The sequence below is a fragment of the Salarias fasciatus genome, chromosome 7, assembly GCF_902148845.1.
Source record: "Salarias fasciatus chromosome 7, fSalaFa1.1, whole genome shotgun sequence".
Classification (NCBI taxonomy): domain Eukaryota; kingdom Metazoa; phylum Chordata; class Actinopteri; order Blenniiformes; family Blenniidae; genus Salarias; species Salarias fasciatus.
Genome location: NC_043751.1, coordinates 13816557 through 13830624, shown reverse-complemented (window position 1 = coordinate 13830624; position 14068 = coordinate 13816557). Strand labels below are relative to the sequence as shown.

General features: G+C 45.0%; 1 protein-coding gene across 1 annotated transcript in view; it reads left to right on the top strand.

Annotated features, from left to right (window-relative positions):
• The window catches only part of trim44 (tripartite motif containing 44), a 44078-nt gene extending 30922 nt beyond the window's left edge, over window positions 1-13156 (top strand). The window contains exon 6 of the mRNA XM_030095999.1: window positions 11728-13156. Within this exon, the coding sequence (XP_029951859.1) occupies window positions 11728-11812 (85 nt within the window). The 3' untranslated portion in view covers window positions 11813-13156. The remainder of the gene's footprint in view (window positions 1-11727) is intronic.
• The last annotated feature ends 912 nt before the right edge of the window (window positions 13157-14068 follow it).

Genomic DNA, 14068 nt, shown 5'->3' with positions numbered 1-14068 from the left:
AGCAGCCTCCCGACAGGCCCTGTCACCGTGTAGATTCATAGTACCGGGGAGAGAGGGATGAGGAGGTGGCGGGGATTTAACTACCCCGGGATTCTAATGGGAGATTTAGGATGCACTTTACAAAATCACCTTAATCCAGCGGCGTTCTGTGAAGGGACGGATGTGAGCGAAAAAATTAATAGCTTTTTCTGAGATTAGTACTTATTTGCACATCTGTATTTTCCCTATTGAACAAGATATTTGCTCACGGCTCTGCTTTTTATTTATGTAATCCATTAACAGCCACTGCGTTTCCGTTGGTGTGATTTAAATATATCGTGCGGGGAAGCACTCTGTCTTTATTGACCTCTGATTTCAGATGAAGAAAGTTCCAAACTTTTCATTCTTGTACTTCACAGAGTGATTGGAATGAGATACGTTTTTTTTTTTTGGGTGATGAAATGTGAAACGATAAAAAAACCTGCAGTTACATGTCACCTTCAGGAAAAGGCAGGTTTTTAAGACTGATTTCTTACAGGAGGCATTATTAATCATAAAAACTTTATTGGTCTGGCTGCACGGGGGAGTTCTTCAGGTCCAAGACTGTATTTCGTGGTGTGGCAACGTTGTATAAAGAAAACATCATTTCAGTCCAGCTTTGTGGAGGGGCATCGCTCCAATATTAATATTTGCATTGTGGCAGACTTTTCATTTGGATAATCATCTTTAGAGTTGATTCGGTGGCAGAGATCATCTCTGTTAATCTCTTTGTTTGTTGCACAAAGAGATTGTTGTGCTGCACCCAGACGAAGGGCCTTTTAATTCCACCGTGTGTTTAAGATTCTGCGGGGGAAACGCAGGGAGGGAGGGAGGGAGGGAGGGATGGATGGGGGGCGTATAGGACTTTTATCAGGCGAGATGAAAGTTGTGACAGTCTGGAGCCCAGGTTTCCCGGGCTGTCTGTCTGGGTGTCCTTCACACCGAGGGCTCGGATGACAAGGCTTGGATGCAGGGGAGGGGAGGTTTTCATGTGACAGAAGGCTCTTCCTAATAGCCAGTCTGTTCTCCAGCTCTGTCTGTTTCTCTCCGTCCCATCGTCATACTTTCTTTTTCCCCCCACCACTCTCATTTTCTCCCCGCCTCCTCTCCGGCCATATGGGCTGGTGACATCCCTTCATTGCTGATGGAGGAGAGCGGAGACAGAGGAGGAGTCTGCACCGTTGCACCAACTGCAGCGTAAACAAGCTTTTAATTTCAAAAATCTCCGCGGAGCGATCCAGATTCCAGGACAGCTCGTCGGGGCACCTGAGCGGCTCGCTGATTGAGGAGGCGTCGGCGCTCCGCTGTTCGAGAACGGGCCTGTTTGAAAGAGGCGACGGTGGAGGCTGGGGGGGGGGGCTTTATCAGCCTGCCAAATGTGTGGGCGCTGCTGTGACCAGTCAGTCTTCATAACGGCCGTCTCCCACTGGGACGGAGCCAGCTCGGCGGTCACAGGGCAGGCTCTGCCAATCAGGCATGGAGGGGACTCCCTGCAGGGAGCCGGGATCGATTGTGCCCGCGGAGACGGCGGAGGGCAGGCGGGGACAGCCAGAGGAAGGCGTTGGCAAGGAGCACGGGCAAATGGAGTGAACAACTGGAGGGAAAAACAAACGAGCTGTTGAATAGCTGACGCAGGACATTATGAAAATAAAATTACAGCCAAGCCAAGAGTCGTAAACGAGGAAGGAGGGAAGTATAAAAATGCTCGCAGTCTTAAGTAAAAGAGAGAGTGGGGACAGTGTCGGCTTTCACTATTCATTACCTGTAAGCTGAGGCTGTGCGCTTTCCGGAGGACAGATAAAAGTTTATCTCTCCAATGTGTTTTTTCCCTCCCTTTTTCACTCCTGTGAACTTGAGATTCAAACTTCAAAGGAGCATTAGATACTACAGAAATTTCAATTTGAGCCAAAGACATAGCCTGCATTTAAAGTTTGCATGTTTTTAAAAAACATGAAGGAGCAGGAAGTCTCGCTCCGCTTGGCAAGTATCACTTATCCCCAGACTTGGGGCCTGTCTGATTATGCAGGCTGCATCCAGGGTGGATGTTTTCTGCTGAACCTAAGAGAAAGTGCACGCTGCTGTTTTGAAATCAAAATACCTTTCCTCGGGCAATGGCAGGATGTCATTCACCTCGCTGAGTTATATCATCAAACACAACAAATTAAAAAAAGTTCACAAGCCACTACTGCATCATTGGGGAGTTTCAGGTCTTACTCCGTAGATTCACCTGCTCTGACAGCCTCGTCTGTTTTTACATGCAAGTGTGAGAATTGCATGAGCCTCATTGCATCAATTTAGCTCGATTGCCGCCTTCTGCAGTTTACTCTTGTTTAGTTATAGTGGAAAGGGAAGTGAAGTTGTTTTCTTTTCTTTGCAAAGTCGACACATTTGCACTTTAAGTAAAACTGCACACTGTGTTTTTCCACCAAGTCAAATGTTTGTTTTCTGTTAAAACTTCAGCAAAGGTGTTAAAACATTGAAGAAATAGCAGCAGGACGGCCTGTTTTACTCAAAGACAGGCTTTAAGAGTTGGAGTTTAAACATCCTGACCACACATGGCGATAAATAATTTGGGGTATTAATCTTTTAGTGGATAGTGGACATATCGCTTTAGAATAACTAATATCGATGCCACTGAAAACTAAATGGACAAAGATTAGCAGCAATAAAATTGTGACCTACGGCCACTTTGACACATGTTCAGCGTGAGATGAGAGCATCAAACTATCAGCCTCAAGATTAATTAATGACAAAACACTGCCGATCCAGCCACAGCCAAACAACACACACACACACACACACACACCTTCGCTGTGAGTCTCCTCAGCTGACCCCGGTGTGTTTTGGAAGATTACCCTTGACTGTGTTTTCTTTCTGGCTATTTATCAGTGTTTTGTTTATGCTGATTCTGAGGGTGACTTTTTAACAACCTGCTTTTTACAGCTTTGGGTTTTCACTTTATGCACTTAGATTGTCAACAGAGGGGATCCCAAATTTTGTACAATGAAAACCTAAAGAAACTAAAGTCAAATCCAGTCACGAGTTTGGGCTTCTTGGATTTGACAGTAAGTAGTTGTGTCTCTTAACAAATGGTGCCTTCTGTTGTAAACTGATCTTAGGTCGACATTTTATCAAATTATGATTATCTCTTCTCCATCAATAGCAGTTTGCAGTGGATGCCCATCTGCCTTCAACAGGGATTTGAACCTGTGTCCACCGCATTCAGAGGGTCATTCAGGGTCAGGACAGAACCATAATAATACTCTATTCTGTGATTTCATCTCCGTTACACTGGAAGACCAAACAACGACATTGATGTAATGTCACCAGAATAATCAGTCTAGACCAGCTTTTATGAACCCCCCCTTTTTTTAAATGGAAATTATTTTTTGGGGGTTTTAGAAATAAATGGCTGCCTTTTTAAGCATGACATTGAATAATAGAAAACGGTACAGTATAACATCCTGAAGATCAAACCTCTTGTTAGTAGATGACATCCTGCATAATCTGTCCTCTCTCTCCTCTCCCTTTGTTATACACTGGGGAACCATTAAGGTGATTCCATTATCTCCTCTTTGCTCTCCTCTAAGGGATCTCCTTAGCGTCATTCATTGCCATTTAATTTGTGACCAGCAGTATAATGGCTGTAGAAAATGGGAAGGAGAAGGCCTGTGCCAATAGAAGTGTGCCGTTCCAGGTAATGGTTGATTGTTGATTTATTAAAAGGCCCCTCAGTGGAGAGAAGCGTCTCAGAAAGTATCCCGGCTCCACACACGGCGATACACCTTAATCAGTTAACAATACGGATGCTTCTGTTCATGTTCGGGTCAATTTTAATTTCACATGCACGCTAATGAGCGGTTTTATGTTTGTTGGCCGCATTGATAGGATTTGCTGCAGTTCTCCTCAATTAATTCCTCAATTGCCCCCGTCGCCAGAGAAATTGTAAAATCACTAAATGAGCCGGTGTAAGATAGAGTCCTTCCATTGGTTTAATGCTCTTATCTGAACGGCTCTGCGTTAATTCCTCTGTATGATTAACGGCAGGTACCTGCGACGTACTTAGCAAGGGTTTGGTTTATGGAGGGATAACGGTATTCATGCGGCTCCTCAGCGCACCTGCTGCAACACGGACGGACCTGTCTGAATATTCTGATTGGCTGAGCATCGGTACAGTATTCCAGTCCGCATCATTGCCCCCTTTCCACCTCACTGTGCACAGTCTGCACACAGCAGAAGGCGTCCTCGGCGTAACGCATGCATCATGTGGTAAAGCTGCCTCGGTTGGAGTGGCGCTCGCCACAGCTTCCGACGTACATTTTAAAAAAATCGCTCGCATGAACATGAGCTGGAACTGGGTCTTCTCCAGGCGATACATCTGGTGGATGATGAGCAGGATTTATCATCGCCTCTCACATTTTGTTCTGATGAATAAGCCTCGGTGCACACAGAGGGTCATATTAAACAGCCTGCAGCGCTCTGTCCCCGCCGTACCATGATGCATCGCCTGTTGTTGTGCCTTGTCTCTTCACTTCCTCCGCGAACTGATTAAGTCTTTGGAACAGCATGGAAACACCACAGGGTGTTGTATTGTTTTCCAGGAGAAACAGTCCCAGTGAACAGTATGAATAGACCAGTGACTCTGAAAGAGGCAGACTGTCTCTGTTTGGAGTAATTACTCCGTCAGTTCAGACCATGTATCACATTACGGCAGGCTCTCTTTGATCACCAAGTTTGTTTCACTCTTTTCCACTAATTTTTGTTCATTGGGAGGCGGGCAGCGGCAAACCACACTTCCAGAGTTAAAACAGACTTCTCCTGGCATGATCACAGTGTCATTTCAGTTCTCAATTTATAACAGTTTTGTCTTTCACTGTGGCTACCATGAGTGTAGACAGTCATATTTCCTGAGGGAAAGGAGTCTATTCAGCCCAATAAATCATGATGTAAACAAAGCCGGTACTGCCGCAAGAACGGTTCAGCGGGGGTTACAGCGCACATGGAGGCTGTGTAGAAATTTATGGATTTGTCGTTAAAATATCCTGGGAGTTTTGACTCCCGTAGATTATTCTCTCATCTCTGGGAGGAAGAGCCGTGTCGGAGCTGTTTTCCTTTGTCTCAAGGCAAATCACGTTCACCATGATTTTCTAAGTGTCTGCAAACCGCGGATGTTTCACAGCGGAAAAAAACCCGAGGCATGAGTACAATTTCTGCTGAAGGAAGAATGTTTCTGAGCACCGGAGCCTTTTTTTTTTTTTTTTTTTTTAACAAAAATCAGAGCAGAACCACAGGAAACACAATCCAGCCACCTACAGCTCGCCACCTGTTTGCATCCAGTTATGGCAAAGTGTCACATAATCCAATTGGAGAGCTTATTTATGCTTGTCAGCATTCCAAATGCTGTGTATGAAGTAGAAGTCCTTTTGTCGGTGCTTTGGAAATGCAACAGTTGTGACATCCACGTGGTCCAAGGTGTGATTCCTCATTTCTTCACCTCCAACATCCTCGCAGCTGGCGGCTCCTGTGCCCACATAGCAGCTTCGCACCACTCAGTCGTGATATGTCTCCCACTCTTCAATAACACTTTTCACACTTTTTATTGCCGTCACGGCAGCTCGACCAACTCTGGCAATCCTGTAATGACTTATAAACAACATCTAAATGGAATTAAACTGTAGGCGTGAATGTTATTGTGGACAGCAAAAGTTATATATAAAAAAATCTGTGATCAGTGTGAATTATTAAAAAGGAAAGTGTAATTTTACTGAACTGTTTCACTTCGTATCAGGGTCAGGCTATTCTTAAAGATTTTTTTTTTTTTTTTTTTTTTTACAAACCTTGCAAGGCCAAAAAATGTAGATCTAACTCTACTCTCAAGTGAATCGATATTGTTGTAAGTTCTTCAAATATATTTATCCAGGAAATGAAACAAGAGTCAGAGTAACGTCTTTCTGTGTCTGTCTGGCAGGTGAAATGTGAGCAGCTGTGTTTTGAATCGGCAGCATTAATGTGAGATAAAGAGCAGCCGCCGCGCCACGATAAGAGCATTACCATGTTCCGTGTTCAGGAAATGTAGGGAAACACTCGTCTGTGTCATGTTGTGTCCGTCCATGTTCCTCGCTTCTTCATCCAGTTGGAGGTGGCCGCTGTGCTGCAGCTGGTAGTCCGTCGTACTCACGCACTCAAAATCACACTTTGTAGACATTTCAGAGTTGCAAATGCAATGGAGATTCTCCTGGAATTGTGGACCGCAGAATTCTAAACACAAATTCCTTGGCTTTTAGGCCAGCTTGAGACTCTGCTCCTGTTTTTATTTTTGTAATTTCATCTTTTTTGTTGTATCTTTTTAGGTTTTTATTGTCTATTTATGTACAGCACCGTGTGTTTTCTGATAGTTATATAAATAAAGCTTGACTTGAGTACAAAACACAAGCCGGAGCTATGAAAGATGCAGGCAACACAGGATCCGATTGGTCCACACATTATAACATTTGTATGTATGATATACAATCAATGCTGCCGGTTAAAAATTGGAATGACGGGGTTCTATTATTCATTGCAGTTGTTAATTTTAATCATTGAAGCTCAAGGATCTAATCAACAATGAATCTAATTATGATGAAGATTACTTCCTTTAGTTGTACTCTACCTTCCTGTGTTATTTTCTGTTTCCTCTCTGTGTTTTCTTCACATTCCTCTTCATTAGAGCACATCTTCATATATCTGTCAGACTCCAGCCAGCAGGATCATCACGTTGCCAAGTGTTTGGAAGATCACAGGGGTGCACCTAATAAAAGGTGCGAGCAGGGGTTATTTCTAAATTACACATATCTAGTCAAGGCTGTCAGCTGAAAGGAATGACTCCATGCAGGAACGAGAGAAAGGTGGCAGTTTAGAGAAAGAGATTGGGAGAAAAATGTGAGCCTTTCCAAAACAATAGTCAATCATCCCCGGTGCCATCACAAAGATGCTAAATTATTCATATCAGCCAACAACATGGCATTTTTTAAATTTAATTTTTTTGAAAAGCACAATCAATCCTCCATCCATCTTTGATACTGCTGTATATTATATGACACTGCTGGGTTATATCATAGTGCGACCCAGACTGGCCTTTCTCCAGTCACTGATTAGCTAATGTTCACTGAATCCATCTACCTTCCTACAAACCTATTTAACCCGTTTTTCCATATCAAAATCATCTCTTGTCAGATCGCTGTTTGCGGTATTAAATCATCCTGCCGAAGCGACAAGTTTTACTTCATTAAGTCGTGACAGAATGCATTGCTTCGCCGGAGAGTGAGGGTAAGAGTGTGTCCTCCTGGGCTCTATCAATAACCATTAAGGATCCTCTCTCATTAGACCAAACCTCATAGGTCCCCGGGGCTTGAGAAATGGGCTGAGCCATCTTATGTGATGAAGTATGCTTAGATGGCAGCAGCGCTGTTTGGTAATGCAAATTGCAATAGTTATTTTCCCCTCCAGATGATTGCCGTGAGGACTATGTACACAGCCTTCATTCTCATTCAACCTCTTTGCTTAATCAAGAAGAACCTCACTCCCCGTCGCAGCCGTCCCCCAATTTAGCTCTTCGGCGCCTCCCTTTTTCGCCTCTCCGTCTTTTTCCACACCTCCGCACCTCTCAGGCCCATTCGGCGCAAACAAGCCACTGCAGCATGATTATTCAGACAGCAATGAGGGGCCGGCTGCCGCCGTGTGACATGTGCATGTCTGGATGATGACTTAGTTCTGCAGATCCTCTGTCAAAAGCAATGAGTTCAAACTTAATCAGGGCAGGGACCTGATCTCCCAGGAGCTCCACGGGGCTGAAACCAACACGGGGGATAAATTGAGAGAGACACGAAAGTCAGATTCTCAGCAGCATCACACTCTCCCCATCTTTTCATGTGCAGTCACAGGGTTTTTCTCCCATGAGCGACGGGTTCATTTAACGGCTATTGCGGGAATTATTCGGCGCCATTAGCAAGATTATCTTTGTTCTATTATCGGGCTCTTTCTTCAAAACGTCTGAAATTTCCACATGCCACGCTGGATGTCCGTCCATCACCGGGAAGCATTTCCAGGATGCTGCATGGAATCTGCGCCGCGGCCCTCGGCTCGCTCCTTCTCCACAGGCCATGGTCACATCAAGGGGAGGAGGCAGTGATCAGTCCTGATCAATAAAACATCGACTGCATTAAAGCCTATGAATAAGTCATAGACGGAAAAAGAAAAAAAAAAAACCTTGTCGGCAGGACGCACACACACACACACACACATACATACACACACACACACACACACACACACACACACACACACACACACACACACACACACACACACAGATCTTTTACTGAGGCCAGGGAAGATGAGCGGACGGAAAAAAAGAGAACAAAGCAAAGGGTTTAACTTGTAGGGAATTTATCACCCACCCACTGACATTTTGCTGTATGTTGAGGCTCAGCTCCGTCTTTTCTTTCACTCCACCACCCATCTCATTTACTGTCTCTCTCTCTCTCTCTTCCTCTCTCTCTCTCTCTCTCTCTCTCTCTCTCTCTCGTAATGGCCTTTTTCCTGCGGGTGGAATAAATAAGTTATTACATCCATGTGTCCTAAGGCTTAGCGAAGACCGTCTGAATATAAATAGTTCATTTGCCTCCGTAGTGTAGGCCTCACTTTGTGCCATATGAATATATTTGTAATTACATTTTTTTTTCTTTTTTTTTTTTGTGAGCAGGGTGACTGTTTTGGTTGACTGGAGATGCGAGATGAAATTGCCTTACACAAATAAGTCTGCCAACGTTTCACCCCAAACACCATCTCAGACAGGAGGAGAGCCGCGCGAGAGCACGGGGGCTCGGCTCGACGCTGACTTTTGTGCGCCGCGCTGACAACAAAGCGTGAACGGGCCGTGTAATGCCGCAGATACTCTGAAAGCCGAGTACCAGGGGTGTAGCGGATGCAAGCGCGAGATACTGCTCTGCCAAGAATCGAAATGAACAACAATCTGGAATAATCATCTCGATTGTGTGCTTAAGAGAGATGGTATGACTATACAACTCGCCCTGTGTGTATGTGTTTTGGCAGGCAATCGTCTGGAACTGCATGCCAAGGAGTGTGTGTGTGTGTGTGTGTGTATGCATGCTGTCTTGCTACCTTGTTAATACCTCAGATAGCTTTTCAATTGTGGAGTAACTTTGAAGTTTGAAGGAGTGACAGGCTTACACATGAATGCCACCTGGTGTTTGTGTGTGCGTGTGTGTGTCATGTGTGTCTCGTGTGTGGCTGCGTCTCTCCGATCAGATGCCCTGTTTGAGTTTGCATTTTGTGACGATGTGCTCCTCCAGGATGTGCAGAGAGAAAGGAGAAGAAGCTTTGTTTCTGCCAACAGAAGTGTGTCAGGCAGGAATTCTGAGGGAGCAGAGGAGCTCAGAGAGACATGGCTGCCTATTAATAAACGTGAGGAGTCCCCCCCCCCCCCCCCCCCCCTTCCCCCAAAAGATGGTACGGCATGTGGCTTGGGCAGAAAGACAGACGCGGTGGAGGTGGCGCGGTGCTGAAGCACGCGTGAGAAAGAAGCTTCAGAGATGGAAAAATATGTGTCCTTGGCAGAGCGATGCTGGGTAGAAATCACAGAATACTACCAGATAGAACACACACACAGAGTCAGGGTTTTTTTTTATAGTGTTAATTACCTGCTTGTTTGAGGATTTTTCTCAGAGAAAAGACCTTTGTCCTTGAACATATTCAGCTCTCACGACTGTTCAGATTAGATGTTGCCATATAGATTATTAAACTGCAATTAAAAGAAAACAACATCTTTTGTAAGTAAAGCTCTTTCCTGCCATATTTAGCATTACAGATCAAAAGCCAGCATGGAATTAAAATGTTATTTCCTGCTTTAACATATTCAGTGTTGGAGTGCATGATGCAAAATTTATAGAAAATCTATGAATGAGTTGCACAACCATTTTACTAGTATGAAAATCCACTGACGCTGATCTTAAGTAACTTGTTGCTTTTCAGTTTTTCACTACAAAATTTAACGTAGTTCATATTCCTGGAAATTTTTGCCTTTGAAAGGCCGTTTACTCACATGTATAGAGCACAGTCAGACTGCAACGGGACAAGCTGTTCCACACAAACAGTAAAGCCCTGCACCAAATCCTGACCAGGAAGTGGAACTACATGGGAAAAGAAGCTGTAAACATGTCCAGAACTGCTGGATTTTCCATTTAGGAGGATTCGGAGCCGGGGTAATTAACTTTAGAGCTCGATATTGAGTATTTTTGTGATCTGAGAAAGTGAAAGTGTGCATATTGCCACCTATTGTCAGGAAGGTGGCAGGATTTCAACAGTAAATCAATAATTTGTATCAGAACAATGACAAAAGTACAATTAGCAGCTCGGTCGGAAAGGCCTTGTCAGCTGGATCAAACCAGGCATGGCTGATGGTGAAGCAACACTGCTAACCAACTCTCCACCTTTCTAATTATGCACGACTACAAAGGAAATTCAACACTTGGAATGTCACATATGTGCCACAGCAAGACACTCATGAGGTACTTTTTCAGTACTATTCAGCGCTGCAGTACTTGATTATTTCAATAAAAGTTCTCTTTCTCTTTCCACCTGAACATGGCTGAAGAGCGGCTGCATGCAGAAAACTGTCCCGGGCTCTCGCCTGTGTTTTGCTCTCGCCCCGCGCTCCTGTCAGATAAATCATTAATTTGTTTTATTAACTGCCCTGTTTGACAGTTTGTGTGTGATGGCTTTGCATGATTCAAATTAACTGCTCCCTTATTGCTTGCCCTGAGCCGCTGTCCCTTCAAATGTAACAACCAAACAACAACCGCTCTGTATGGCCTGAGAGGCCGATAATGCACACGGCTATTTCACAGTATTTTATTCATTCCTAGACCGAGCTCTCATAGCACTCGACCTGTTTCTGTTTGAGACTGTACAACGCTGTGACGTCAGGATCGTCCGTCCACTCCTTCACTGCCTGTTCTGACAGTTGAGCGCAAGTAGAAGTGTAAACCAAGTGTTCAAGGTCGGGGGAAGTGATTGTTTCTAAACTACACTTTATAACTGAGAGACCAAATAGCAGGGCTCTCTGAAGAGCCTCGGATCTCATTGAATTAAACGGCAGAGCCAAACAGTGAATAAGTGCCTGTTTAGAAAAAACATGCTGACATGAAGTCTTTTGGAAATGGATGGAGTGCTGTGGATTTCTGGGAGGAAAATCATAATAAGAAAGAAGGGGGGGTGGGCACATGCAGCGGAGTTGCTTCTGCGGGAGCAGCAGTGTTCTGTCACCTTTACGACATTGTCCAATTAGAGCATATGATTAGTGTAGACTGTCTCTGGTGAAATTGAATCTATCAGCCAGGCTCGGATTACTACAGGTCTCTGCAATTTAGCTATCACTTTGTCTCTGTCACTGCAGAGCTGCTAATATAAAACCGACAGAATGGATGATTTCTACTTAAGGCGTAGCTTGATTGAAGCTGATTACATTTCACAAAAGGTTTATTATATTTCCATAATGTGTGTGCGTGTGTGTGTGTGTGTGTGTGTGTGTGTGTGTGGCGGAGGGAGTGTGCGGGTGGCTGGATGCAGGTGTTTGTGAAAGACAGAAGTAGAGAGGCGCAGGAGGGCAGACGCTGATCTGTCTGTGTGTGTTTTTTATCCCCTCTCTTGCAGGTTGCCGGAGCCGAGGGCCGACCCTGTGAATCCGCGGGACTTTGAAGACAATGACTCTGGACCGTCCATGGACCACGCCCCCTGATACGAAGCAGGCCGCTCCGTCCACCTGTCCTTCACCGTCTGCCTCAGCCGGCCGTCGGCCCTGTTGCACCATCAGTCCGTCTCCTCCTCATCCTCCCCCCCTCCTCCCCCTCTCAGTGCCTCCGGCAGTGAGCTGACCTTGAAGACGGCTGGCGTGACAAATATGGATGGCCGCGTCTTTTCTACACTCGAACTTTTTTCTTTTTTCGTTTTTTTTTTTATAATTCCTCACTCGCTACTAACTTTCTTTAATTGAAGCGCGCAAGTCATGTGCAATCAATTACCATCAGGCTCAATTTCCACCGCCAGTCAGATCCTTGGCTTACTGGTGAGCCGGGCTGACTCAGAGAGGAGTCTGGGTAGGCAGCCGAGCGGAGCGTCTGTTAAAGCCCGGCAGATGTCAGGAAACGGGAATTTCTGTGACGCTGCGCCCGCTTCACTCTTCATTTGTTTGCTGTATCATTTTTGGTTCTGCCACTTTGACAAACACTCTGGACACACACACACTCTGACACGGAACGGGGAGCATTTCTCACACGCCACAATGCCTTAACGTCGTCGAGGGGAATATATTACGAATGAGCCCTGGGTGTTTTATTTGATTGTGAAGAGAGAGGGGGAAAAAAAATGAAAAAGACATCTGTGTCTCCTGTGCTTTCCATCATCTGTTGCCCCCCCGCCCCACATTCATCGCCCCACCCCGGGCTGGTGGATTGGTGAGCACTTCCTCATGTGCTTGTCATATCTATTATCAAAAGCGGGGGACATCTTGACACCTATCGATTGGCGAATGTTGCTGAGTCTTTGTTAGGTAAAAAAAAAAATCGAACTGCAATTTGACTGTGCAAAATAGCACAGTATCCCGCAGTATCGGCTCTCCGTGTGCCGCAACGCAAAGCCTCATTACTCCTGACCAATCTGCAGCCTATGACGGATTGCGATCCTCACAAACGCGTGCACTTTCTACCTTGACCCTCTCGGCTGTAGTTCTCATTCACGATGTACTGCCGGCGAGTCTGTCCGGATCAGCAGTTTGTTTTTAATGTGATTGATTCTGCTGCCTTAAATTGAAAACTGAGAGGCGTTCCACCCATGATACAATTTTGATAACGACAAGACTTCACTGCTGCACTAAGATGCACTAAGAGTTGTAGATGTACCCAAGGGAAATGCTGTTGTGTCAACAGCCTATTGAAGAAAAAAAAAAAAAAACACACTGCAAGTGCTTATTCTTTCTTCTGGTGTAACAACAGACACGAGTTGGACTCTCTGATCTTTCCTCTTGTTTGTATTTGTCTATTTCTGTCTTAAATCTATAAATAAACAGCCATTTTTTTTTCCAAGATTAGATGGCAATGACATCCATGTCTCCACTGTGAAAATCTTTTTGGTTTCATTTGTTACCTGCAAAACGCTGAAGACACCTGGAGTCACCGCTCAGCCACGTCTGAATCACAGGAGAAACTCTCAGCCATGTAGGGATTCTTTTTTTTTTTTCTTTTTCTTTTTGACGGATGAAGGCAGGAGAAGTGATGAAGCACCTTAAGGATGGATTTCAGGAATAGAGGAACATTCCTAGTTTTCCTTTATTAAGATTCAGAGCTGCTCTCATCCAGATAGTACTGGGAATAGGAGGTTTGGGAACAGGGGAGGTGATGGAGCGTTGGAGCTCTTTATCGTCTCGGCTCCCCCTGCAGATGCATTTAAATGCAGGCTGGTTTCATGCCTTACAGCCCCAGCCTAGCCGGAACGCACTTTGATCACTCAAAACCTCAGTCTGAAAGCCTTTGTCTTTCTACGCTGTTCATTTTTCGCTCTACTTTTCCAGCACACATGAGTTTTCGCACCTGCTTTCCAAGCCAAGCTGCTTCACCAAGTACAAAATGCCATCTAAGCATGAGATAGAGGTATTGACTCAGAGACGAAATTCAGATATTGACTTGGAAAAACTCATTAAGCCACTGGCCACCGGTAACATCTAGTTTTATATTCCGCAGTGAGTTTAACATTGATCCTGAGTATTTCCTAAACCCCAGCCGACCGACCAAGCCTCAGATCACTTGAACCCTTTTAGAGATTCTCTGTTTTCTCGAGTGAGTCTGTGGATAAATAGCTACCGAGTCAGCTTTTGCATAGCCGGATACAGAGTGTAGCCCGCCTCGGTGAAAGGGACTGGTTTTTTATCAGATAATCATTGTCCCTTCATGTGTGTTGCTTATGTTTTGTGGGCGTGGGATCAGCGGGAGCGGGACAACGG